The sequence below is a fragment of the Dipteris shenzhenensis genome, chromosome 23, assembly GCF_047967505.1.
Source record: "Dipteris shenzhenensis isolate YYH24624 ecotype China chromosome 23, Dip_SZ_1.0, whole genome shotgun sequence".
NCBI classification, from domain to species: domain Eukaryota; kingdom Viridiplantae; phylum Streptophyta; class Polypodiopsida; order Gleicheniales; family Dipteridaceae; genus Dipteris; species Dipteris shenzhenensis.
In genome coordinates, this window is record NC_141618.1 from 8,878,202 (window position 1) to 8,903,791 (window position 25,590).

The 25,590-nt window shown below is 45.4% G+C and overlaps 1 protein-coding gene across 2 annotated transcripts in view; it reads right to left on the minus strand.

Annotated features, from left to right (window-relative positions):
• The window catches only part of LOC147886954 (uncharacterized), a 78,866-nt gene extending 60,414 nt beyond the window's left edge, over positions 1-18,452 (minus strand). For both annotated transcript variants that reach the window (XM_087394612.1, XM_087394611.1), the window contains exons 1-2: positions 18,151-18,452; positions 16,845-18,072 (exon numbers count right to left, since the gene is read on the minus strand). In XM_087394612.1, the coding sequence (XP_087250738.1) occupies positions 16,845-18,070 (1,226 nt within the window). In that variant the 5' untranslated portion in view covers positions 18,071-18,072; positions 18,151-18,452. The remainder of the gene's footprint in view (positions 1-16,844; positions 18,073-18,150) is intronic.
• Positions 18,453-25,590: the final 7,138 nt, after the last annotated feature.

The following is a 25,590-nucleotide window of genomic DNA, read 5'->3' on the forward strand; positions in this document are numbered from 1 at the left end:
CGCAAAATTCTAGTCTCATAGGCCACACGAAGATTTCAGAAATTTCAGCAAAATGGCATATAAATCGCCTGTAGTACGAGCATAAGCCCAAAAAGCTTCATACTTCATGCAAATTCTTAAGCTGTGGCCAGTTGCGAATTGCTTCAATCTTCGCAGGATCCATGCACATTCCATCCTTTGAGATAATGTGCTCCAGAAAGTGAATCTCAGACATAAAGAATTCACTTTTCTTTGCATTTACAATCGGCCTATGCTTGATGAGTTCTGCAAACACAATTGCCAAATGCTTCCTGTGCTCTACCTCATCTTTTGAGTACACAGTCATGTCATCAAAGAAAGTGCCCACAAAAGCCTTACGCTCACAGAAGATTCTATCCATCATCCGATTAAAGGTGGCAGGAGCAACATGCGTTAAGGGAAATTGCAAACAAAGCCCTACTACTACTCCCGCCGCCCGCCTGCCATCGCCCTTCCGCCCCTAGCCTTCTCTCCGCCCCGCCTCCTCTCCGCCTTCCACCCTCGTCTTGGCCTTTCGCCCCCGCCTCGGCCATCGCTCCTCCCCGTCTCCTCTCCGCCCCCCCTTCCGACGCTCCACCCTTCTGCCTCCTCTCCATCCCTCTCCGCCTTCACCTCCCTTTCCGCCATCTACTCCACCCCCCGCCTACTCGCCCTTCCACCATCCGCTCCGTCCCACCCTCCCTTCCAGACTCCACCTCCTCTCCCCTCGCCTTCTCTTCACCGCCCTCCCACCTCCTTCACACCTTCACTCCCGCCTCCTTTTTCATCCCCTCCCGCCTCCTTCCCGCCCCCCGTGCTTCCTCCCCTCCGCCTTCCTCCCGCCATCTTGCGTCCCCTTTCTGACCCGCCCCCGCTGCTTTTCCGTCTCACCTGCTCCACTCCTTTCTTCGTCTCCTTTCTTCACCTCCGCCCTCCCGCCTTGTCCATCCCCTCTCGCCCCACATCCCCCCCTTTTTCCTTCCATTCTTCACCCGCAGCAGGAGCATTTGTGTTTGTCAAGAGGAGGAAGAACTCGGTGGTGACCTTTGGTCTGGCCAGAGGGACTCTATGGTAGCACCCTCGAATCCCACAGCCGCTAAGGTCCTTCTTTCCCCAACCGACAAACAATAGGTTCAGCAAGCAGTTCAGTCCCTCCGGGACAAGGCGATTGTGGGCAGAATTGTGGACCTCACACCCACAAGGCGACAGATGCGAGAGTGGATCCAGGTGAGTTTGGCACTAGAGAGTGACCACATTCAAGAGATCACCATTTATGGAAGAGGCGTCTTCCTCATCCAACTGAGCTCTCCCGATACAGCCTTAACACTTGTGGAGCAGAGCCCCATCCTCCTTGGCCTGCATTTGGTGTACCTCTTTCCTTGGTACCATGGCTTTACAGTGGAGAACATGGACACAACACATCATGTTCCCTGCTTCCCGGTTACGCTCCGCTTCCCAGGGTTTCCAAAGGAGTACAAAGCCATCCTCCCCTCCATTGGTCGGGCATTTGACACTGTGCTCGAGTCTCCTCCAGATTCGGCCGCAGCAGTGGTAGCAGATGGCGGGGTCCCCATGATCAGACTGGTGGTTGAGAGCCCAGAGTCCCTCCCTGAGTTGATTCTTCTAGAGACCCTTGAAGGGGGTATACTTTGCCAGCGAGTGGAGATTTTTGGGTTACCAAGCCAGTGTCTCCGTTGCATACTGATGGTTCACTTAGCCAAAGATTGCCCCCGTGGCCACGACCGAGTGCCTCCCTCCCCATCCCTGTAGAGCAGGCAGAGTCAACAGGTCCGAGTCCAGCACCCTCTCAGACAGGAGCAGCAAGAGAGCACCCTCTCAGACAGGAGCAGCAAGAGTCTCAAACCCCCTGGGCTTCCCCCTCAGAAGGGGACTAGAACCAGGTTAAAAAGAAAAAGAAACCAAGCAAACAGGCCCACAAGCGCCGCAGGCAAAGGGCTAGACACAGAGAGAGGGACAGGGTTGACCGAGAGGTACCTAAGAAGGAGGAGCAGCAGCTGAAAAAGACCCCAATACAAAGTGCTAGACAACATCAAAGCATAGTCATTATCTTTGTCTCTGACAGCACACTTAGCATCATCAAATACAACTAGAAATCCTCCTCTATTATAAGAGGAGTCAGATTTGGGGCTGCTTCACTTTTATTTGGGGATCCAGTTCTCTCATGAGAGACGTGGCACTGTTATGTCTCAGACCAAGTATGTGCAGAAACTCTTGGACAGATTTAACATGCATGATTGTAAGCCCATAGCCACTCCCATGGAGCCGGGGCTGAAACTCACAATGCATGATGCAGTAGAATTAGTTGATGCCACACTTTACAGTCAGGCTGTTGGATGCCTCATATATCTCTGCAACACTAGACCTGATATTCAGTTTGCAGTATCTCAGGTGAGCAGGTACATGCACAACCCAAAAACTATGCATTGGCAGGCAGTTAAGTGCATCTTCCGTTATTTGCAGGGCACGAAGTCTTTTGGCTTGCTATTTCCCAGGGGGGGTGACTTGCAGATGCATGCCTACAGTGATTCAGATTGGGCTGGTGATTATGACACTAGGCAGTCCACTAGTGGCAATTGTTTCTTTTTGGGTAAATCTTGCATTTCCTGGCTGAGCAAGAAACAATCTACAGTGGCTACCTCATCATGTGAAGCTGAGTACAGGGCAGTTTTCACAGCAATAGTTGAATGTGTCTGGCTGCGACGTCTATTTGCTGATCTTCATCTATCTTTGGAGGGTCCTTCTCCAATTCTCACTGATAGTCAGAGTGCCATTGCAGTGGCAAAGAATCCAATGTTTCATGCTCGCACGAAGCACATTGAGATTCACTATCACTACGTCAGAGAGAAGTTGCATGCAGGAGAGATCAGTATGATCTTTGTGTCCACACATGACAACGTTGCAGATATTTTCACCAAAGCACTACCACATGAAAAGTTTGAGGCATTTCGCAGTGCCCTGAACTTATATCCGTTTGGTGATTGATCAGCCTTGTACATGACTTTGGCACTGCAGGGGGGTGTTAGACTTACAGATATAATTCAGCAGTGACCAATGTAATTTAAAAAGCTAGTTAGGGACACTTTTCCCTCTTTAAGAGGTTTTTTCCCCTAACCGCAGTTAGTTCAATAACTATGGTTAGTGACTACTAAGGTTTTGTCACTAGGACAAAACCTTATCTCTCACTCATTGAGTTGTACTCTTCACACTCTTCTATTGCAACTCAGCTTCCAAGCTTTCAGCTCTCCAGCTCTCACTCTCTTGCTCTCTCTCTCTCTCCCCATTTTCTCACAGGGAGGCAAGAAACAAGGCTCGCCGGTGGGTGGGTGCCTGTTCCATAAAAACTACCTTTTGTGACTTTGAGAGGGGTTTGGAGGGCGAGTAGTCCGTGTCTGTGTGACGGCGTACCAAGGTGGACACCGGCTCTATGCCAAACTTCCGTGCCCACAACAACATAAAGGAAACGTCCACTCCAAATAGCTCAACACACTTCTGGAGTGGCCAGTAGTATGCCGGATCAATCATTGCCTTAGGCGGCAATCTGATAACCCCTACTGTCAAACCATAAATCGGCTTCTCCCACGTGAAGCTGAACTAGAAGTTCACTTCAGTACCATGGGCGTACCAAAGATCTAGTCCCAGTGGACCCATCTAATCTTCCATCATATGTGAGATCTAATCCCCAATCATAGCATCAAATACCCCTGGGGTCCACTTCTCCAACCCTGTGGAGGCAAGCTGGAATCTCCAAACTTGATGTGTCTGGGAGCCCACTGCACTGATCGAACCCCGCTTTTGGGGTTGCAAGATCATGAGCATCACCTCCAGTGGTAGAGCGTAAGAGTCCGAGATCTCAAAGTAATTCCAAGGCCCCAATCTCCAAAAATCTCTCGGGAGAGGCTACCCAAGCTGAAGGATGGGAGTTACTGATCAGAAGGAGAAGCCCCTTTCCTCTAAATCCCCCCCGGAATGGGAGGGCTGAGAAGGGAAGGGGACAGGCCGCTGAGACGAGGAAGTGGAGGGGGAAGCGGTCGTGCCCTTACCTACTGGCAGGGTAGCCGAGGCAAATCTGATAGGGGGGTCCTAGGGGGCGGGAGCGAGGGAGGGGGGGTGGGAGCGAGCCCTGTCTTGCTGATCAAGAAAAACTGGGCTCTAAATCCCCTTCTCCTCAACCACTACCGGCTACTCTCCGCAGCTTCTGCCATCGCAACGTTAGGAGCTCCTAAGGCACCTGTTGATGCAAGGGTGACTGTGGTCATTGTACCTCCACTGATGGAGGATCAACTAGTTGAGCCATGGCCCCTGCTGCTAAGGGGGGGAGGATCTCCAATCAAGGGCTCCTGCCGGTGCCTATCGACCTGCTCTGTCTCTCAACCAGGACCATGGCTCAACGGCCATGGCTCCTCGTTGAGCCATGGCCCCCTGCTACTGGGGGGGAGGGTCTCCAATCAAGGGCTCCTGCGGCTACTTCTCTGCCGGTGCCTATCGACCTGCTCTTTCTCTCTCCCTGCGTCCAACCGATTGCCTGTGGCGCTTTCGAGCCAATTTACTTTTTTCTTTTTCTTTTTTCCCACCTAGGTCCACTCTCCCTCTGTGAAGGTGTCACCCAAGGGGTCTGGGACTCCTAATGCTCCCGTCTAAGGGGGTGCTGGGCTCTGGCCTACTGCTAAGAACAACAATCTTCCACCTATCCACTTCCCCAGCTCATTTGGGGTACAATTGTCTTCCTTTGAAAAGAACTAGCATCTAGCTTTCTGCATGGCTCAAAAAGCTTGGTACTATTGCCTTGCTGCTAAATGCATCTTTGAAGCAAAAATGGTGAGCCAAAACACTGAGAGGAGAATTGGCCCCTCTCTCACTATTGTGGATTGCGATGTGGACCCATTGCCTCTCTGGGCATGCTAATTGGTGTTATAAAAGGACCAGTGATTCTCATGGGAACAATGTACACCAGCCGATAAGCCCAAAATAGAGGGCTCCATCTACAAGGTGCAGAGAGCGCACCATCAATGCCAAATTAATCCCCATACTAAGGTACAAACTGCTCCAACTAAGATGGCCTTGCCTCCTCTGTAGATCCTAGAAAGCTTTCAAAAAGTTTCCATAGGACCGTAAATTGCAAGTAGTAAAAGGGCTGAAAGCTAGAAGGATGTCGAGCATCTAATATTAAACCTCCGCATGGTGCAAAGAATTCATCCTAGCCCTCCGAGTAACCGATGTTGGGTTACAGGGCGCTTGCCTTTGTCCTGAAATGCATGTGCAACAACTTGTTCATTGTTGGTCAATCTATTAAGAGATTTGCTGACAAATTGCTCTCCCATACCACGCACCTATAAATTGTTCCTATACATTGGTCGATGCACATGATAGGGGACAGGGAGGAATCCCCCTACTACTAGTGGGTCCACCCGTTATGGAAGACGCTTGCTCATGTTGAGAAGCCTCAATCGGTGAATAGCCATATTTGCTAGCATATCGACATGTTCCTTGCGAGCTAAGGTCGTAGAAACTTGTGAATAGAAGCAAAGCCTAATTGAAGTTGTATTAGCACAAACTAGGCGTAGACGGTAAACTAGATAGATGGGAAACAATTTCATTTTTTGAAGACAAAGTGTCAATTGCTATTGACAAATTTGTTGGCTGGAACCTGTTTTCGGCTACAGTTTTTTAGTAGCTGATGTTGACGTATGTTGGGTATGTGTGCAAGTCTCTGTAGCTTTTCTTGGTAAGAAAAGGTGGCTTCAAAGTTGTACTGGTAGCGTGCTAGAAGCCTCTACTTTGTGCCTCTATTTACGGATAAAGTTGCCGTGCACAGTCAGGGTTAGCATCCCAACAACAGGAAATTATGAACCAGGTCAAGGACCTGTTGGAGAAAGGGCTGATTCAACCCAGCTCTTCACCCTACTACTCACCTGTGCTCTTGGTCTAGAAGAAGGATGGATCCTGGTGGATGTGCATTGACTACAAAGCCCTCAATAAGATTACCATCAAGAACAGATTCCCTATACCCAAGATAGATGATATTTTGGATAGGTTATAGGGGTCTAGAATGTTCAGCCGCATTGATCTGAAGAGTAGATCAGAATTCAGCTAGAGGATGGCCACAAAACAGCATTTCGTACCACATTTGATCTGTACGAGTTTCTTGTCATGCCATTTGGGTTGACCAATGCACCTACCACCTTCAACACAGATGGACAGAATTTTAAGAAACACCGAGCCTTTATTGGGACTTTCTTCGATGACATCATCGTGTTCTCTCAGGATGAGGCTGAACATAAGAAGCACCTGGCAATTGTTCTTGAGGAGCTATGGAAGCATAAGCTGCTTGTCAATGCCAAGAAAAGTGGAATTTTCATGCATGAGATCCATTTTCTCAAGCACATTGTTTCCAAGGATGCCAAGGTAGAGGCCATCAGCAATTAGCCACACCTGAAGAACATCCATGAAGTACGCAGCTTTCTGGGCTTGTGCTCGTACTACGGGAGGTTCATCCAGTATTTTGCAGAGATTGCATCTCCTTTACATGCCTTACAGAAGAAAGGGGTCACCTTTAGATGGGGTCCCAAAGAAATTGCAGCTTTTGACCTACTGAAGGAAAAACTTTGCTCAGATCTTGTGATTATTTTGCCAAATCTTCGCAAACCCTTCACTGTCCAAGCAGATGCATGTGGGAACAGTGTAGGAGGGGTACTTATATAGGATGGTAGAGTCATGGCATACGAAAGTAGAGTGCTCCAAGATGCTGAAATGAATTTTGGCATCTATGAGAGAGATGTTGGCTGTCATACATGCTCTTTCGACAGAAAAAGCTATCTGAGAAGCACATGAAGTGGGCAAATTTTCTTTCTCTGTTTCATTTTCAGATTGTGCATGTGCCTGGGAAGAAGAATGTTGTTGCAGATGCACTCTCACGTAAGCCCACCCCAGATGCAGTGTCTATTAAGCCACAAGTTTCAGCAGTGACCAGGCACTAGAGAGGGGTCTTAAAGTTGGGCCCAAGGACAACCAACGTTGCCCTTGGCAGGAGGGTTAGGACTTTAATGAAGGGGCAAATGGCAAGAAAGAAGTGCCATTTGTCATGTATGTGTATGCATGTCATTTCCCCCAACCTACCATCCCTCCCAAGCTCTCCCTAGAGCTAGTCAATCTAGCAGAAGCTCTTCCTGTGGATTTTTCCACGTCTGTCTTCCTGCTGGCTCTTCCTGCTTGTTGTCCTAGTCCTGCACCAGGCCCTTGGCTGCTGTTTTGAAGCTGCACATTCCCCGAGGCATGCAATCCGTACAGCTGTACAGATTGCATGCGCATTAATTGTGACTGTACGGACGCCATACAGCAGCCGTACACCATACTGCTGTACAGATAGTTGGCGCAACACCCAAACCATGGCACACTTTTTGAGGCAGATGTTCGAACAGTTGGGCGCTGATTTTGAGGTCTTGGGAGACTGGAGCACAGATTCCGAGGCAGATCTCGACCAGGACATGCATTCTGGAAGCACATCGCGGTAGATATGCTGCAAAAACCTTTTCAACCCCTTCTCGTTCTCCCTTCCGCCTTCTACTTGCTCTTTTTCTCTTCTCCTAGTAGCTGGGAACCTCTTGTACGCTGCGGGGAGCCTAGATGGAGGATAGGCACAAGGAAGGAGCTCGCCCCTATGCCGCAAACAGCGGGATTTGGTTCTAGGTTCTAGTTTTCATTGGTTTTTCTCGCTTTGGAGCTTTTTGCAGTGCATGTGTGTTGTTTGCAGTCCTTTCAGGACTCCTACAGGTTCTAGCAAGCACCCAGTGCCTTGAGCTCAGTTTGCCAGTGGTTTGGATGCCCGAATGCCTCTCAGTTGGAAGTGGATAGAGTATGCCTTGCCAGTTGATATTCTAGTGGTGCATTTGGATTAGATGCCTTGAAGACAGATAGAGGATTTGCAAAGAGGAACAATGCAGGGGTGAACCCCTGGTGGAAAGTATTTCCTATCAGAAGCATTAAATAGATACCGTAAGGGGCGCCAAGGCATTTGGGGCCAGTCGATGCAATGTGTACTGTTTTCATTGAGCAGGGGCATTCTAACCTTCCCTTTGTTGTTGTTGAAGTTTGTTTCTAAGTTTTGCTAAGTAGTTGAAGTGATTGAAGCTTGCATTGTGGCTATTTATGAAGTTTATGACTGAGTAGAAGAAGATCGCTGCCCTTTCGTTTATTGAAGGCCGGTTTCAATAGGCTGGTGATCCCATAAGTAGTAATTGATGCTAGGCCCACACCTATAAAAGGGGGCTTTACTGTACTATGTACCAATTCATTCTTAATGCAATCTTGTGATCACTCATTTGCAGCTGCGCTTGACTAGCTCTAGGCTGAACTAAGATGTTTACTCCTAGCCTACGAATCTCCATTCCTAGCCCTGTTGCTGGTGCAGCCCATCACTAGCTATGGATCTACGCACATCCAGGTACCATGGTTCAGCTCATGGATTTCTGCAACCTACATGCTTCTTTACCTTTGCATTTATTTGCTGCCATTTCTACATTACTAGGCTTTTGAACTAGAGGGCTAGTTTAGCTACAGTGGTATCAGAGCATTTTCCAGGGATTATCATATTATTTGGTTCTGAAAATTGGATCATCCTGTCTTGAGCCTAAGGTCTACCTCTGTGCAAAATTTCATTGCCAGAAGTGCCCTGGATTCTGTTCTGCCACATGTCAGACTGCTAGAGGGCCAAATTTTTGAATTTCTCAGAATTACAATTTTTTTACATCTTCCTGGACGCAATGGTCTCCTGAACACAAGCCCTAAGGTACTGCATCAAAATTCCCAGAGTTGGATCAGATTTGCCAGGGTTTATGTGACTTAGGCAGAGCTGAGAAATTGCTGCTATCTGGATATTTTCTCTACCAAATCTGGATTTTTCTGCACACATGTTTTTACCCCAGCTGCTACAAGACCTGCACCAAGTTTGGTTTTGATCAGGTGTCATTTGCCCTAATTTCTACTTCGAAATTGGTTCCAGCCGTTGCAATTTTGAATTCCAGCAGTTATGGTTGCACTGAAATTTGGGGCTTCCAAGTTTTTCATGCTTATTTGGAATCACCCCAGCTGATTATACATCTGTACCAAGTTTGGGACTGATCAGAGTTCATTTACTCCTGAAATTGCCTCGAATTCTGTTCCAGCAGGTACAATTTAGGGTTTTTCTAAACCTACAGATCAGCTTTTCAGTTCTATGCCATATGTTTCTATATGCTATTCTATCTATAGAATAGCAATAATCATTGGTAATTGGTATCCCATAAACTCAGAATTAGGGGGAACTACTGTGCTGTTGCTACATGGCAGTGTACCTGTTACCCTGGTAGTGGCACGTACTGTCAAACAGTGTCTATACGGACAGTGATCCAGCTAGAATCCTCAAGTTCCAAACAGCTCTTCTAAACAGTGGTTAATTCACTGCTCAAACAGTGTTCAATTTACTGTTCAAACACTGTCTTTATATCAGAACTGATTTGGGTTATCAAGATGCCTCCAAAGAGATCTAGATATCAGTTTAAGAAGCATCAGATGGGGAACTTTGACCCCATTCCAGAGGATGATCTGGTGTTGGATTCTACGAGACTGATCTGGTGTTGGATTCTACGAGACTGGGCATTGGCTCCAGTGAGGGAGCCCAAGATAATGGCATGGAAATGCTGGAAATCCCTGCCAGTTGCAGACAGGAGCTAACTGATAGCACTTCCCATGCCCAGGCATCTCAGGCCCAGGAGAAAAACACGAATGGGTATATGGATCCTATATTACAGACCCTTAAGGAGATGATTGTTGAGATAAACGCTAATGGTATAAGGATGCACAATTCCCTTGCTACAATGAACAGGAGGTTAAACCAGCTCGAAGGAGTCAGATTCATGAGGGAAAGAAGCCTATGGAGCAAGCCCTAGAGGGCTGAAAAGGATGTGATGGTTAAGCCTACTGTAGACCCTCATGGCTTCATGGCATCAGCAAGGAAGACCTATCATTCTGATGAGGAAACAGCTCACAAGAGCAGGGAGCCACTAAAGAGTAATGTCCCCAAGAGTGCCAGCCCTGAGGTAGATAGCCTCTGTCAAAGAGTGCCAGCCCTGAGGTAGATAGCCTCTGTCAAAGGTTTAATGAATACAAGACCTTACCTGCTGATCTCGGGTCAGTCATGCCAATTCATCAATATATTCAGTCTATTATAGGGGACCTACTCAAGACAAGAATATCAAGCATGAAAGTGTTCTATCTAAGTTCAAGGGTAATACTTGTACCCCTAGTGAATTGGAAGAATGGCTGAGTAAAATGGAAGACTATTTTCTGCTCTATCCTAGAAGTGATCAAAGTAAGATAAGATTTGCTGTCCTACACGTGGAGGATTATGCTCATTCCTGGTGGAGAAACCTTCAACATGAGGGAATCACTATTCACTCTTGGGAGGAATTTAAGGAGCAAATGTTTCAGACATTTGTATCTTCTATTGCCAGAGATAAACTTGTTTGTGAATGGTATGATCTATCTCAGCAAGGCTCTGTGAGGAGCTATATTAAAAAGTTTTGGAAATTATCCTTGTTTGTTCATGGTATTGATGAAAGAAGTAGGCTGCTTTAATTCATTTACAGACTCCATCCCAGCATAGCTGCTGATGTGACAGCCCTCAATCCTAGCACTCTTAAGAAGCAATGAGGTTGGCAGAACTCTACAAACCTAAGTATAGCTTGAAGGAGAAAGGATTGGGCATTGGACACATAGACAGTAGACCTATCAGCAGGGGTAACCTCCCATTGGTTCCAAAGCAAGTGTTATCTGCTACCCCAGCCACTCTCATTCCAAGATATCCCATTGTTTATTGCAGCAATGTGGGTAATGTCAAACCTTTCAGGTCTGGAGATGCAAATGCCTCAACTAGGTCCAGCTCTAAGGAGGACCTAAAGGACAAGAAGGATAGCCAATCTGAGATCTATAGCATATCTCCGGAGGCATTTATGGGTTCCCAAAGCACGCAAACACTCAGGCTAAAAGGGGCCATCAATGATAGACCAGTTCACATATTGGCTGACAGTGGGAGCACCCACAATTTCATGAACTCTAAGTCTGTCCTATCAGTTAGACTACACTCTACACAAATCAAGCATGGTCTGCAAGTTCAAATGGCCAATGGGGAGCACTCCATTAGCAGATATTGCTGTCAGGCACCCAAATTCAGTTGTCCCCAGATTATACCTTCCAAGGAGACTCGTTTGCTTTGGATCTAGGGCCAATAGACATTGTCCTTGGATGTCTATTGGCTGAGAGCTTGTCATGGGGACGTGAAAAGTGATGTAAAGTATATTTGTAACTCAACCTATGCTTAACGCGGGGTTAACCATGGTTAAGTGTTGTAATGGCTTGGCCGTGAGGGACTGGCTAGAGGAAGTGCACACTTCCTAGAAGTTCCTAGGGGCAAAGTCTAGGTGCACCACTAGGTCCTAGGGGCAAGGCAAAGGCTTTAAAAGAGGGGTCTAAAAGTTGGGCCCAAGGACAACCAACGTTGTCCTTGGTATGGGGGTTAGGACTTTAATGAAGGGGCAAATGGCAAGAAGGAGGTGCCATTTGTCATGCATGTGTATGCATGCCCTTCCCCCACCTTCCATCTCTCTCCCCTCACTCTCCCAGAGGTGTTGGACGTTTTCAGTTGTTCTTGTGCAGTTTTTAAGCTGTTTAAGCTGTTTCAAACCTGTTTTCAGCTTGTTTTGCCAAAAGTCATTTCCCAACTTTTTGGAAAAATTTATACGAACTATACGGACACGGACGTCCGTATGGCTGTACGGAATCTATACGGACATGTGCTGCTGCCTCTAGCAGGTGCCCAGGGTTGTCTTTTGCTGTGTTGGACCTTTCTGCACGTGTTTCTAGCTGCGTGGTGGCTTCTGGAGCTGTACTGGACCACTGCAGGCTGCAGGAGGAACTTTCCCTGCTGCTTTTGGCATGTGCTCTTAGGAGGACTCATGCACAAATCCCGAGGCAATCATTTCGGGGCAGATCTGTGGACCATCTTTCCTCTACAGCTCTTTCTTGTTCACCCTCTGCTCTCCACCTTCATTTCTCTCTTCTCCTGATTGCTGGAAGACACCTGCACCCTGTGGGGAGCCTCGACAGACGATAGGTGCGAGGAAGGAGCTCGCCCCTTTGCCACAGACAGCGGGAGTTGGTTCCAGGTTCTGTTTTTCCTTGTTCTTTCTTGCTTTGCAGCTTTTTGCAGTGCATGCGAGTTGTTTGCAGTCCTTTCAGGACTCCTGCAGGTTCTAGCAAGCACCCAGAGGCAAGGGTGATCATGTGGCAGGCCTAAGGACAGTGTGGATGCATGTGAGAGCCTTGAGGCTGCCTTGAGCTCAGTTTGCCAGTTGTTTGGATGGTTGAATGCCTCTCAGTTGGGTCAGATCAGAAGTGAATGCCCGAGTATGCCTTGCCAGTGGCAATTCTAGTGGTGCACTTGGATTAGATGCCTTGAAGACAAGTTGAGGATTTGCAGAGAGGAATGGTGCAGGTTTGAACCCCTGTTGTAAAGCATTTCCATTTAGAAGCATTAAATAAATACCGTAAGGGGCGCCAAGGCATTTGGGGCCAGTGGGTGCACTGTGTACTATTTTCATTGAGCAGGGGCATTCTAGCCTCACCTTTGTTGTTGTTGAAGTTTATTTCTAAGTTGTGCTAAGTGATTGAAGTGAGTGAAGCTTGCATTGTGGCCATTTATGAAGTTTATGACTGAGTAGAAGAAGATCACTACCCTTTTGTTTATTGAAAGGCCGGTTTCAAAGCTCTTGGAGAGATTACTATGGATTTCAATCACATGTTTATGAGGTTCTTCCACAAAGGTAAGGAGGTAATTTTGAAGGGTCATGAACAACCTAAGTTGACTGTTATTTCTTCTAGGAAGGTGGCAAGGAACCTCAAAATGTGTGTGCAGTCTATGCCCTTCACCTTTCTAAATCTGAAGGGACAAGGAAGTGTGGGTTGAAGATCATGTCATGCAGGAGCTGTTACAGCAATATTCAGATGTGTTTGTTGATCTGCCCCATCATCTCCCACCTCAAAGGGACATTGACCACTCCATCACTCTTTAACCAAGTTTTAAACCAGTCAATAAAGCTACCTTCAAGTTGTCAATAACTTTTAATGTCATGGCAGTCACTCATGAACTCCATCAGTCCTATAACAAGGACTAACTACTATGGCATCCCCACCAACATCATCAACACCCAACGATAGGTGTGGAACATAGTACAAATATATGCTCTCACACATACATAACCACACCCCCCACATATTCTAAGCATCCATTATACAAAGGTCTTCGTACAGAGTTTCTGTTAGGACTTCAGAGGTGAAGGGCAGACTCAGCCGTGACAAAGGCTAGCAGTCCACATTCTTCTCATTAGAGCTACAACTGCTTGCGAAGACTAAGTATTCCATTTTAGTCCCTCCCAAACGAGCATTTCTAAGCAAAAAATGTTTAGAAAAAGACATATGTTGCTTTGTGGACTTCTGCAAAGCTTTTGATACGACGCCCAAAGCCCGTCTTATCAGAAGCTGGCAAGATTTGGCTTGTGACTTTATGGAGACACTAGGGGCTCTTGCTGGCACCTTTCTCTTATATGCAAATGACGTGGTCTTGCTCTCGGCCTCAGCAGAGGGGCTTCAAAGACATTTGGAATCTGGATGCGTTGCACATATCTTGTGAATCGCAAGACTTGGTCAACCTTGGCAAGACCAAGGTTATGATCTTCAACACATCCCGAGCAGCCATGCATAAAGAGTTGTTCACGCCAGATGGGTTATCAGTGTGGACGTGGTTTCCTCACACACACCTCGGCGTTCTCTTCTCTAGCCCGTTATTTACGATGCAACCGGAAAATCAGGCCCAACTGAGCAGGGGATATGCTTTGCAAGAGGTGCAAGGTGTAAATTATCAAGCACAGTGGAGGGAAGGTAGTCGTTGCAAGCGAGGCTATCAGAGGCTAAGTAAGAAGGAAAGTCGCGAGGTGCCATAGCAGACAAAAAAGGAGGGGAGAAGGTCACAAGCAACAGGGAGTTAGACAAGTGGCGAGGAACGGGAAGCACTATGTTGCCCTATGCTCGTCATGAGGAGGCGAAGCGTCGGCGATATGAGGTGGATCTTCAGGAGGGACCGTTATGGATGCATGGAGTGATGGTGATAGTAGCCCTCCGCCATTACCTCATGAGGCCGTGGAGGAGGAGGTGTTTGATGATATGGTGTGGGATTTATATGTCCATCAATCCTCAGGTAGGGATGATAGCATAGAGCAGGACGATCTTTTTACCACAGCATCGACTCCACTGTTTGAGGGGTGCACATTCTCTGTTCTACGTGCCTCACTTGAGTTACTAAACTTGCAGACCTTGGTCTGCCCAGCGGGTATGTATGGCAGCCCTTGTTAGTGGTCTAAGTTCCAATTTATCAGAGGCAGATTGGGCTGAGATAGAGCGTATCCAGGTTCTCTTGCTGTCATGGACGATCTGTAGCAAGCCATCAGTCCCGCATCAGATTGTTCTAGCTGTTGGTCAGTGCATCTCCACTACAGCTTGACAAGGCATTTTAGGTCATCGCGTACCTTTACTGAGTTAGGGACTATGGCCCTTGCACCTCAAGATGATGTAGATTACCATAGCTGGCCCTATCTTCCTTCACATGGATCACTTACCCCTTTTCTAGTATAACATTGAGGCTCCTTCAGTCCCGCTCATGTATCACGAGGTCAACCAGGACGTTCAAGAGGACCTCCTACAGCTACGCACATTCAAGACCCGGTTGGCACCCAACGAGCTTCTAGTGAAGCCCAGCTTCTACAGGGGCCACTGTTTACGGATTTCACAGGAAGGCCCTCTCTAGCTTCCTCTCTTACCAGATCAAAAAGGCCTTGCCGCCTTCATCCATGAGATCATCAGATACACAGGGCACTTGTCCAGGAAACAGGGGCGAGTCAGGGCCCACAGCTAGACTCTACCTAGAGCATGATCATGGAGTTTTTCCAGCCAGATCGTACAGACCAGCAGATCACGGGTAGTCGGCAAGGCCGAGGTCCAGAGCTAGTGACACAACAGATTCAACAGCAGCTTGACGCATGGATCATGCTTGGGGGTCTTCCCTCCATGTTCACTACAGGGGTTACAATGGCTCATCAGGCATAGGGCCACTGCTAGGAGACCACAGCAGGCCACATGCACGGACTGCTATCAGCTCTCTATCATAGATTCCTGTCATCACAGCCTCATTCATCACCGGACCCCCCTTGAGCTTCCAACTTGGCCACGGGTCCAGACTACTCTCATGTATTAGATCTGATATGATTTGATTATGTTGTACTCGTTGTGGGTTATGATGCCCAATTGGAGGCTCCACCCTTTCAGCTCATTTTATTAGGTTTGACCCTTTGATCTCTCTCTCTCTCTCTCTCTCTCTCTCTATATATATATATATATATATGTAAACTGATGTGATAAACTCTCTCTCTATATATATATATATGTGTGTGTGTGTGTGTGTGTGTGTGTAATGAAGGCCACTTTGTTATAGGACTATTACATGCATGTGTGCTAAAACAATCTCGAGCTGAGATGCCATGTGTACTCCTCAACTCTCTGAGATATAAAGACGTAGTAGCTACTTTTTTTTTGTGTACTTTGTCTCATAGGCCCCTGAGACCTTCTGAAGACCTCTCTCTCTCTCTCTCTCTCTCTCTCTCTCTCAGCCCTACACACAACAATTGGTCAATTCTAGCGGTACACGGTTTCCATTGTTAATGGAGCAGAGAATTATTGCCATTGAGGACACTGATAGCTTTGGTGCCGCTATCATGGCCAAGCACAATGGATGCCCATCTGTTTCAGCACAGCAAGCATGGGATTCTGCTTTTCATCGAAATATGAGGTGGGGTTTCTACTTCTGCTGCGCAAGCATGACCCTAAGCTTTGTATCGGCCACTGCACATGCAGCACTCTTTTCTTCCACGATGACTCCCAATGGTCATAGAGGCAGTCTAACAAGATGTTACCACGAGGCAGGCCACAATCGTAGATTATGGCACCATGGTGGGAAGGCTTCCATTTATAACGTTGCTCAAGTTTTCTTCATAGGCTTTCCCTGCAATGCGGCCATGTCTCCTTAATTTAAGGAGATAACGGGCAATAGCAGAGTTTGGGAGCACATATACTACCCCTACGTATAATACCTTGAGTGCAGCCGCCAAGGTGGATGATCTTGTGTTTCTGAATGCAAATTTATGTTGCTTCACAGAATCTGCTCCCAAGAGCTTCACTGGATCGTGATGAATAGATCATCCTCATGAAGGGTGGAGATTAAGAAAAGGTCCAGTATCAGAGCCTGGATTGGGAGCAGTAGATATTTGGGTCCCTAGAAGTTTGATTTAGGTCGCTGCTCAGTTGTCGCTACAACTTAGCAACTACCTTTACATGTATTTTGATTATTGGCCCTTGAGCCCTGGGACTTGAACCTCAAGCAGACCTTGATGACTTGTGTGGTGGGACTTCGGTGTCGAGTTGAGAACCGTGATTATAAAACCTATTCATTCCGGCTTTTTCCTTCTTTGATGATGTGGCATTTGCCCATCCCCACCCCAAGATGTTCTCTCTTTCTGCAGGTGTAGTTTCCGTGTCCCAAAAATGTACACTGCAATCTTGTTTGTAAAGCTCCAAAATTTCCCAAAAGTAGTGGCTGTAATTTAGTTACTTCGTAGCATGCTATTATACAAGAGCTTGCATGAAAATAAAGTAGTCCACATGGGCATGGAAACATCCAAGTCTCAACTAACCTGATAGCATTGAGTAACTCAGCGTTTTTTTGGTCTGAAACTAGAAAATCATTGATCTTATCTAGAGTTTGCTTCAGTAAATGGATTGTTTCCTGCTCCATAGTAGCAGAGCCTTTTGATTCTGCATCTGATAGCCTGTTGTCTTGGTTGACCATATTCATCATCCGACCTTGACTTTGCAAAGCTGCATTCTGCAGCATCTCAGAATAGAAAGGGAACGAACATTGTACACCTGCTTCTGACAGCCTGACATTACCATCATCATACACTCCTGTGCCCTTTTCATATTCCAGCAAGAGAGAGCACTGCAAACCTGCTTCTGATGACATGGTTTTCTTCTGAAGCAAGGTTTTCTCTTGTTCGAGACTGTGATCAGAAGATACCGTGGTATTCTGCTGATCTTGACCAGGTATTGTCTTAAAGTCTGGAGAGAGCAGTGATTCCAAACCTGATAATATCCCAGGTGTGTGACTGCCAGCTACTCTATTCTCCAAGCTCCTGCAAGGAGATGTATCAGTCTTAAGCATCAGTTTTGGCTGTGAGGGGTTTAAAGAGCTTTCAACAAGGGTTGAAAAATCATTGCAACGATCGTTATTGATATGCTGGTTCTCGTCAGTTCGTGGGTCTTTGTCCAGCGTTGACATTGGACAAGCAGGCATTTTCGAGACATCCTTAACATAAAGTGGCTGCAGACTAATACCATCATCCCATTTGTCCTCCTCGACAAGCAATCCTGAAGCAATAGGAGGCTCGGCAAGGATTATATCTGCAACAGCATCTGGATCATGCCATTGCTCCATGCCAACAATGTCATTCATCCTCTTTAAGAATGATTTTGGAGCCTTTGTTTCATACGAGAAAAGATTGTCCTCAGAAGTTAAGTCAGCATTGGCACTACCCTCACGTTTGTCGGAGCCATTATCGTCAGGTCTACCAGACTCATCAACTGACGGAGCATCCTCACGCCTCACATTGGATATCCTCAACTCCCTCTCTTTGGATTGGACAGTGTCTTCATCCTGTCTTGTCTCATGGATTTCAGGCGGGGTACCCTGGTCTGCAAGTCTCTCCTCGTGTGCATGATCCACTGATGGTCCACTAATACGAGTACTCACGGATTCGAGAGCAGTATCCTGTATGTGCCCATTATCTGTGAGATCGTTTTGGACTGCATCAGAGGTCTGCCCCAAGTCCAATTGCCCCTGGCTATTGCTTTCCAAAATCATTGCTGCCAAAAACGCAAATCAAGTGTCAGGTGCCTCGTAAAGATATAATCCACTCAATAATCTTTGTACCATGAGCTTACCCTCGGAGCTCGGAGTATATGCCGCACGATGAAGCACCCAACCGCTTGGACGACACCAAACCTTTTCTCTTCGCCTTCCTGCCACTGCTATTCGAACTTTCAATGGGAAATGTGCAGCCCCTGCGATGGAAAGCCCAGATCCAAAAAGGCAACTAGCTATGAAAGGCTCCTTAGACTTCTCGAGATAGGCCCCAAGGGTCACCCAAGCCCCCCAAAAAAAAAAAAAAAAAAAAGTGAGTACAAGTACTCGTGAGCAATGCCTTCAAATTGCTTCTGTCAAAGGAAAACACTTGTCAAGATGAATCAATGATTAATTTGCAACACCTGTGATGGAAGCCTGTGTATAGGAAAGTTCGAATGATTTGCAAACTCTGTGTGTGTGTGTGTGTGTGTGAGAGAGAGAGAGAGAGAGAGAGAGAGTTCTTAAAAAAAGAAAGTGTGAGTGAGTGTGGGTGTGAGAGAGAGAGAGAACCAAAATAGAAGGGGGCCCCACTTGGCAACAAAGTGTGTGGGACACTTTTTAACAAAAATGTAACTAGAGCGCATACTTATGTCAAGATACCGATGTTAGCATATTCGTTAGCATATATATGTTAGCATGCTTGTGTCAGGATACTGATGTTAGCATACTTGTTAGCATACTTACTTATGTAAGGATACTGAAGTTAAAAACTTGATAGCATACTTATGTTAGTGTACTTATACCAGGATACTGAAGTTAGCAACTTGATAGCATACTTATGTTAGTGTACTCATGTTAGCATACATGTTAACACAGATTACCTTTTGAATGTTTCCAAACACTTCGTATTGCAAAAATTCCAAACACTTCATATTGCAACTATTCCTCAAAGAATAGATTATTGCATGTCAACATCAAAGGGCATGCTGTTATATATGACCTCATAGGTATTTGGAGTAATTGAGAAAATGTTTCTTCGTTTTAGGAGACTCTCCATAGGTATCTTGATGCAACGCACAAGGTGCGAGAGTATGTGGTTGAGTCGTGAGGAGTTTAAATAAATAGTGATCTATTTGTTTGTAGAAGATATCTTTAATGACATAAGAATCCCTCACTATGACATTTCCCAAATCATCAAGATAGTCCCGATCGTAGTCTGTTGTACCAGCCCTCTCGTCGTCCATCGTAGCTCTCTCTCCTATCGCCAGCCCTCTCAAGCCCTAGCTGCTACCGCCGCCGTCCTTGGCCCTCAAAAACCCTAGCCACCGCCACTGCCCAATTTTTGCCGTCGACACTATCACCAGCAATAGTCACTGATAGGAGAAGCCAGCGACCCCCCTTCCAACTTACAGCCCCCCTCAAAAAAATCCTAACTTAACCTAATCTAGGTTAATTATGACCTAACCTAACCTCGATAAATGTTAACCCAAACCAAGGGTAGCTGGGCTGAATGCCTAGCCCAGCCAGCAAACATGCCCAACAAGGAATGGCCGAGCCTCTTCTCGAAGTCCCCCCCTCAACCCCAACAACCTCAAACAATAGGACACCGTTGCATCTATGACACCCTCTCCGTATGCACAAACATACCTACGAGGATGTCTGGACCAACCCATCATTGGGTACCATGGACATATTTTTTATCTACAAGAGTAGGTAAGAGAGTTAAAGATGGAATTGGTGGATGCAGTTGCTAGAATTCAAGTTCTAGGACCTGGCAAGCAAGCAGTCATTGATGAGGAGGTAAAATCTTGCAAGGCTTCCCCACCCTACCCCCACCTAGTCTCCACAATCAAAGATCTAGTTCACATTGAAGTACAAACCACAAAGAAGAAAGTTATTGTGGAGTTTGATGCAAAGGTAAATAAGGCTGACATTCAAGAAGAGATTAAAGAACATGCAGCTAGGCGTGATAATGCTTTGAAGATTAGAATAGGGGGACTCCCCGAAGGATGGTACAAAGAGGACTCTTTCAGCGTCACCTTAGCACATGTTTGGATGGTTGATAAGGATGATGCTCTTGATGACGATGATGAACCCATAGCAACTCCTATCTTAAAGTCTAAAGGTCATGCTATCATTACGCTTAACTCAAGGGATCTACGGGTCAAGCTTCTCCAATGATCCTACAAGTTGAAAGGAGCTAAGATATGGACACCTGAAGATTGTTGTTTTTCTGCAGTGGATTTAAGTAGGTAAAAATTTGCACCCTCAACATAATTGGTCTCAGCGTCGAATGCAAAAATGCCACCAACACGCAAAGCATTGCTTAACACATCATGATGGCCTTCAAAAGTTGCAGATGTGTATGCATCTTCCTCATTTGTAGTAAGCTGTATATCTGGCAAAGGTACCAATGTGTGAAAACCCCAAGGTTGCACATGTGCTTTGTTGGTACATCTGTTCCAAAGCCCATGCATGCATGCATCACGAAAGCATGACAAATGTTTGGTAGCAAGGCCTGATGGATCTTGTGGGTTGTGACCACAAAAAACATGTAAAGAACGTGAATTGGGAATAGCTTCACAGTTCCACTTATTTTCCCTCTTCACATCTCCTACCTTTATCTCCCAAAATACATGAGCACACTCCCTTTGTTTGGATGCGTAAGACGCTACAGCTCCCTCGGATAAGTTGGCCTGCAGGAAAGCAACAACATTGCTCGTACACTTTAAAGTAGCATCGTCTTTCTTTAGTTGTTCATGTGTTAAAGTTCTTTTAATAATAGCCCCTGCTCCATCGTGCTCTCCTTTGCCATGCCCACTTGCAAAGAAGTTCCAAGTCATTTCCATGCTTGTCATTTGCCATACCTAGCAACAAAATAGAAGGGCCTGCAAGCCTTGAACTGGGAGGCAACCCCATCATACCAAACCCAATGCCATTTCAATGCAATTTCTTGTTCTTTCAACCACATGTCATGTAACATGAAACAATGTTGTACAAATAATGTGTCATGCTGCCTCTATCATATGAAATGAAGAAGTGAACTATTTTAATAAATTTTCCTACCTTACAGTAGTAAGTTATATGCACAAAAATTGAGACCTTTAGTGAATGCATGTGCATTGACTAAACCTCATTTTGTTCTTTGAAAGCATAATTTTCTACGAAGTCTACAACTGAGACAACCACATCATCAGGGAATTTGATAATACATTCCTTGAATTGAAGCGCTTGCCATCGGGCTATGTAGTTGTGTTTGATAAAGTGCTTCATTTTACTTTTCAAGAACTGCAAAAATTCCCAACATGTCTTTGTTCACGAGATCTTTCCTCTTCTTCTTATTCCATGCCTGTCTATAGTATCCACATATTCAAATACTTTCACAGTGATGGTTTTCCCTTCCTTCATTATCTCCAAGGGGCAGCAAGCCAACTTCTTTATGCCACAATCCTTGAATTCACCCATTAAATACTTCCTACGATGGAAGTTTGCATAATTCTATGTTGGACAAATCAATGATTCCCACCAAATGAGTAACACCTTTGTAAGTGTGCAGAGTAGATGAACATATGTTGCTTGTGTCATCACTAGTACAGCCAATGCATTTGCATTGACATTTCAAATGGATGCCAAACTTTTTATTGCGCATTGGATTCAACGTAACTTTTAGAAAGGACATCTGCACATGGTATTCATGGCAACAGGTGTAGCGGTCCTTTAACTTGCGCACGAATAGAGGCTTCAAATATTCAAATGACCGCAATTGAATCCTACACTCTGGATTTTTTTGTTTAAATCAGTGAAAGAGTTCAACCTACCATCAAAAGGAATCATAATTGCTTATTAGCAATCATAGGTGTTGATGACTAGTCATAAGTGCTAACAGGTAGTGCATGTGCTAACAACCAATGCAGATGCTAACAAGCAATGCAGGTGCTAATAGGCAGTGCAAGTGCTAATTAACATAGCTAGTAGGTGTAACAACAAGCACTGTAGATGCTAACAGGAATTCCAGGTGCTAATAGGCATAGCAAGTGCTAATTAGCACAATTAGTAGGTAAAATAATAGGCATTGCATGTGGTAACTAGCATCTGGCAGGTGGTAGATGAGGGTGCTAATAAGCATTGCACTTGAGCTAACAAGGATTGCAAGTGCTAACAACCACAAGTGGTGCTGGCAGGAAGTATAGGTGCTACCCAGCATATGGATGTGGTAGATGAGAGTGTCAATATGCAATTGCTAGTGCTAACAAGGATTGCAGGTGGTAACAAGCATGGTGCTACCAACTACAGGTGGCACTAGCAAGAATAGCATGTGCTAACATGCACAAGCATTTCTTGCCAGCACATGCTAACAAGCACGTGAAATTCTTGTTAGCACATGTATGTTATTGCTTGTGCTAACAAGCACTCGCAATTACAAGCATTGCATGTGCTAACAAGCATCTAGCAATGGTAGATGAAAGTGCTCATAAGCATTGCAAGTATATGTGCTAAAACCCAAACTAGAAGCGTTTCTTGCCAACACATGCTAACAAGCACATGCAATTGTTATTAGCACATGAATATTATTGCATGTGCTAACAAGCACATGCAATAGTAGGTAATGCACATGCTAACTAGAATCTAGCAGTGGTAGATGAGAGTGCTAATAAGCATTGCACTTGATCTAACAAGGATTGCAGGTGCTAACAAACATTATAGGTCCTAGCAACCACAAGTGGTGCTAGCAGGAAGTATAGGTGCTAACCAGCATATGGAAGTGGTAGATAAGAGTGCCAATAAGCATTGCAAGTGCTAACAAGGATTGCGGGTGCTACCAAGCATGGTGCTAGCAACTACAGGTGGCGCTAGCAAGAATGGCATGTGCTAACACGCACAAACATTTTTTGCCATCACATGCTAACAAGCACATGAAATTCTTGTTAGCACATGTTTGTTATTGCATGTGCTAACAAGCACCTGCAATTACAAGCATCGCATGTGCTAACTAGCATCTAGTAATGGTAGATGAAAGTGCTCATAAGCATTGTGAGTGTATGTGCTAAAACCCAAACTAGAAGCGTTTCTTACCAGCACATGCAATTGTTATGAGCACATGAATGTTATTACATGTGCTAATAAGCACGTGCGATAACAGGTAACTAACATCTGGAAGTGGTAGATGAGAGTGCCAATAAGCATTGCACTTGATCTAACAAGGATTGCAGGTGCTAACAAGCATTGTGCTAGCAACCACAAGTGGTGCTAGCAGCAAGTATAGGTGCTAACTAGCATATGGAAGTGGTAGATGAGAGTGCCAATAAGCATTGCAAGTGCTAACAAGGATTGCAAGTGCTACCAAGCATGGTGCTAGCAACTACAGGTGGCGCTTGGCAAGAATGGCATGTGCTAACATGCACAAACATTTCTTGCCAGCACATGGTAACAAGCACATGCAATTCTTGTGAGCACATGCCTATTATTGCATGTGCTAACAAGAATCTGCAATTACAAGCATTGCATGTGGTGCTAACTAGAATCTGGTAGTGGTAGATGAAAGTGCTAATAAGCATTGCAAGTGCTAATAAGGATTGCAAGGGCTAATAGCAGTGCAGGTGCTAGCATATATATGCAAGTGTTTATTGTGAGATGAGAGTGCTAATTGCAAGTTCTAGCCAAGATTTATAGTGCTAACAAGCATTTCAGTTGCTAGCAAGCATTGATTGTGGTAGCAAGCATTATATGTGCCAAGAAGCCTATGACATTGGTAGAAGAGTGCTAATCATAATATGACAATTATAACTAATCATAATCAATCATGCACTTTAGTAGGGCAATACCTGAGGCTCCTCGAGAAGGTGCACCGGGTGCTTGATGTAAATATTTCTACCAATTCTTTCTTGGCACATGTCCTTCTTGTTGGGGGAAACATGCATCTCGGCCTCCCAAAAAGATTGTACAAGTTCCTTTATTTCATCCACTGATTAGGCTTGTGTGGTGTTGCTTCCAACATGCAGCCAATGAGAATAGTCCATTACCATCATCAGCCCGTGCATAGACTCTGGATCTTGCCTCATACAAACTACGCCTAGGAACTTGAAGTACTCTTGTGACCTTTGCCAAGGAAATGCACTAATTGGAGTTCATTAGCATAGTCAATGCACTTTTCTTCAAAAACAACTCATCTTTGGAAACTGATTGCTTTACAATTGCCAGTGTACTGCTTGAACATCACCTTTTTCTCTTGATGAAGGGTCACAAAGGCATTGGACCCAAGGATGTTGCAATATTGAATTGAAAAGTTCAGTCTTGAGTTTTGCACCCATGCCAGGCGTCATGCTATCAAAAAAATTCATAGTTTTGCAAAAAATCCTCTACTTTTGCAAGTCATCAATTCCATGTAAAGTAGCTCTTGAGCGCTATTAACTGGTTTGCATGCTGTCATACCATATTTTTTCAGCATATCCAAAGCATATTGTCTTTGTATCATCCAAATACCATAAGGTGAATCAATTACCTCACTCCCAAGAAAGTGCCTTAGCTATCTAAGATCCTTCATATCAAATTCATTTAACAATCTCTTCTTAATTGTTGTAATTTATGCATCAAGACTCCCCGTGATGATCAAATCATCCACGTATATTATCACAGTCACCATTTTGGCAACCTCTCACTTCACATATGGTGAGCTATCACTCTTGGATTGCCTGGGTTGTATATTTAGCAAGGTTTTACTTGTTCTCTCGCACCAAGCTCTTGGAACTTACTTCAGCCCATATAAGGCTTTCTTCAATTTGCACACATGCATCGGATATTTGGGGTGTATATACCCCTTGGGATGATACGTATAAACTTCCTCATGGAGTATACCATTCACAAATGAATTCTTGACATACATTTGACAGAGCTTCGACCCATGCTTTGTTACATTTGCTTTATTTCAGCAGAATTCGGGGCTTTTGGTCATTTTCCCCCTGAGGTAGGCCTTGGGTGAAAGGGTGGAGTGCTTTTTAGGCCCCCCTAGGTCCCTTTTTATAAAGTTTGGTGCTTGGCATGAGAGGGGGTGACCCTTGGAATGGGTAAGTTTTTTCGTGAAAGGGGTGCACCAAGAGTAAAGGCATAGTGGGGGTGTATATGTGTGATTGTTTATGAGTTTGTGTGTATGTTTGTGTAAATATGGGGAACAAGGGAACATAAGGTTTTAATTGCCCCGGTAAAAAGCCATGCATGAATAAAATTGGTGAACCAAGGGTTTTAAATAACCTTAGGGGGGGGAAATACAGTACAAAAGGAGGGGAAAAGAAAAGCATGGGGGGGGTTGAGTATAGATGATAAAGAATGTCCTTGTGCCCAAGTTTATGACACCTCTAAAGTGCCTTTCCCTTGCCCCTAGGACCTAGTGGTACACTTAGAATTTACCCCTAGGAACTTAGAGAACTCGTCTCCCTTGTAGATCATGGAGAATAAGGGTTAAGGAACTAAGGGTTTAGGGGGAGGATAGGAGTGGGAGAGGAAGAAGGTGTAAGAGCATGGGGGAAAGAAGAGAGAGGAGGGAG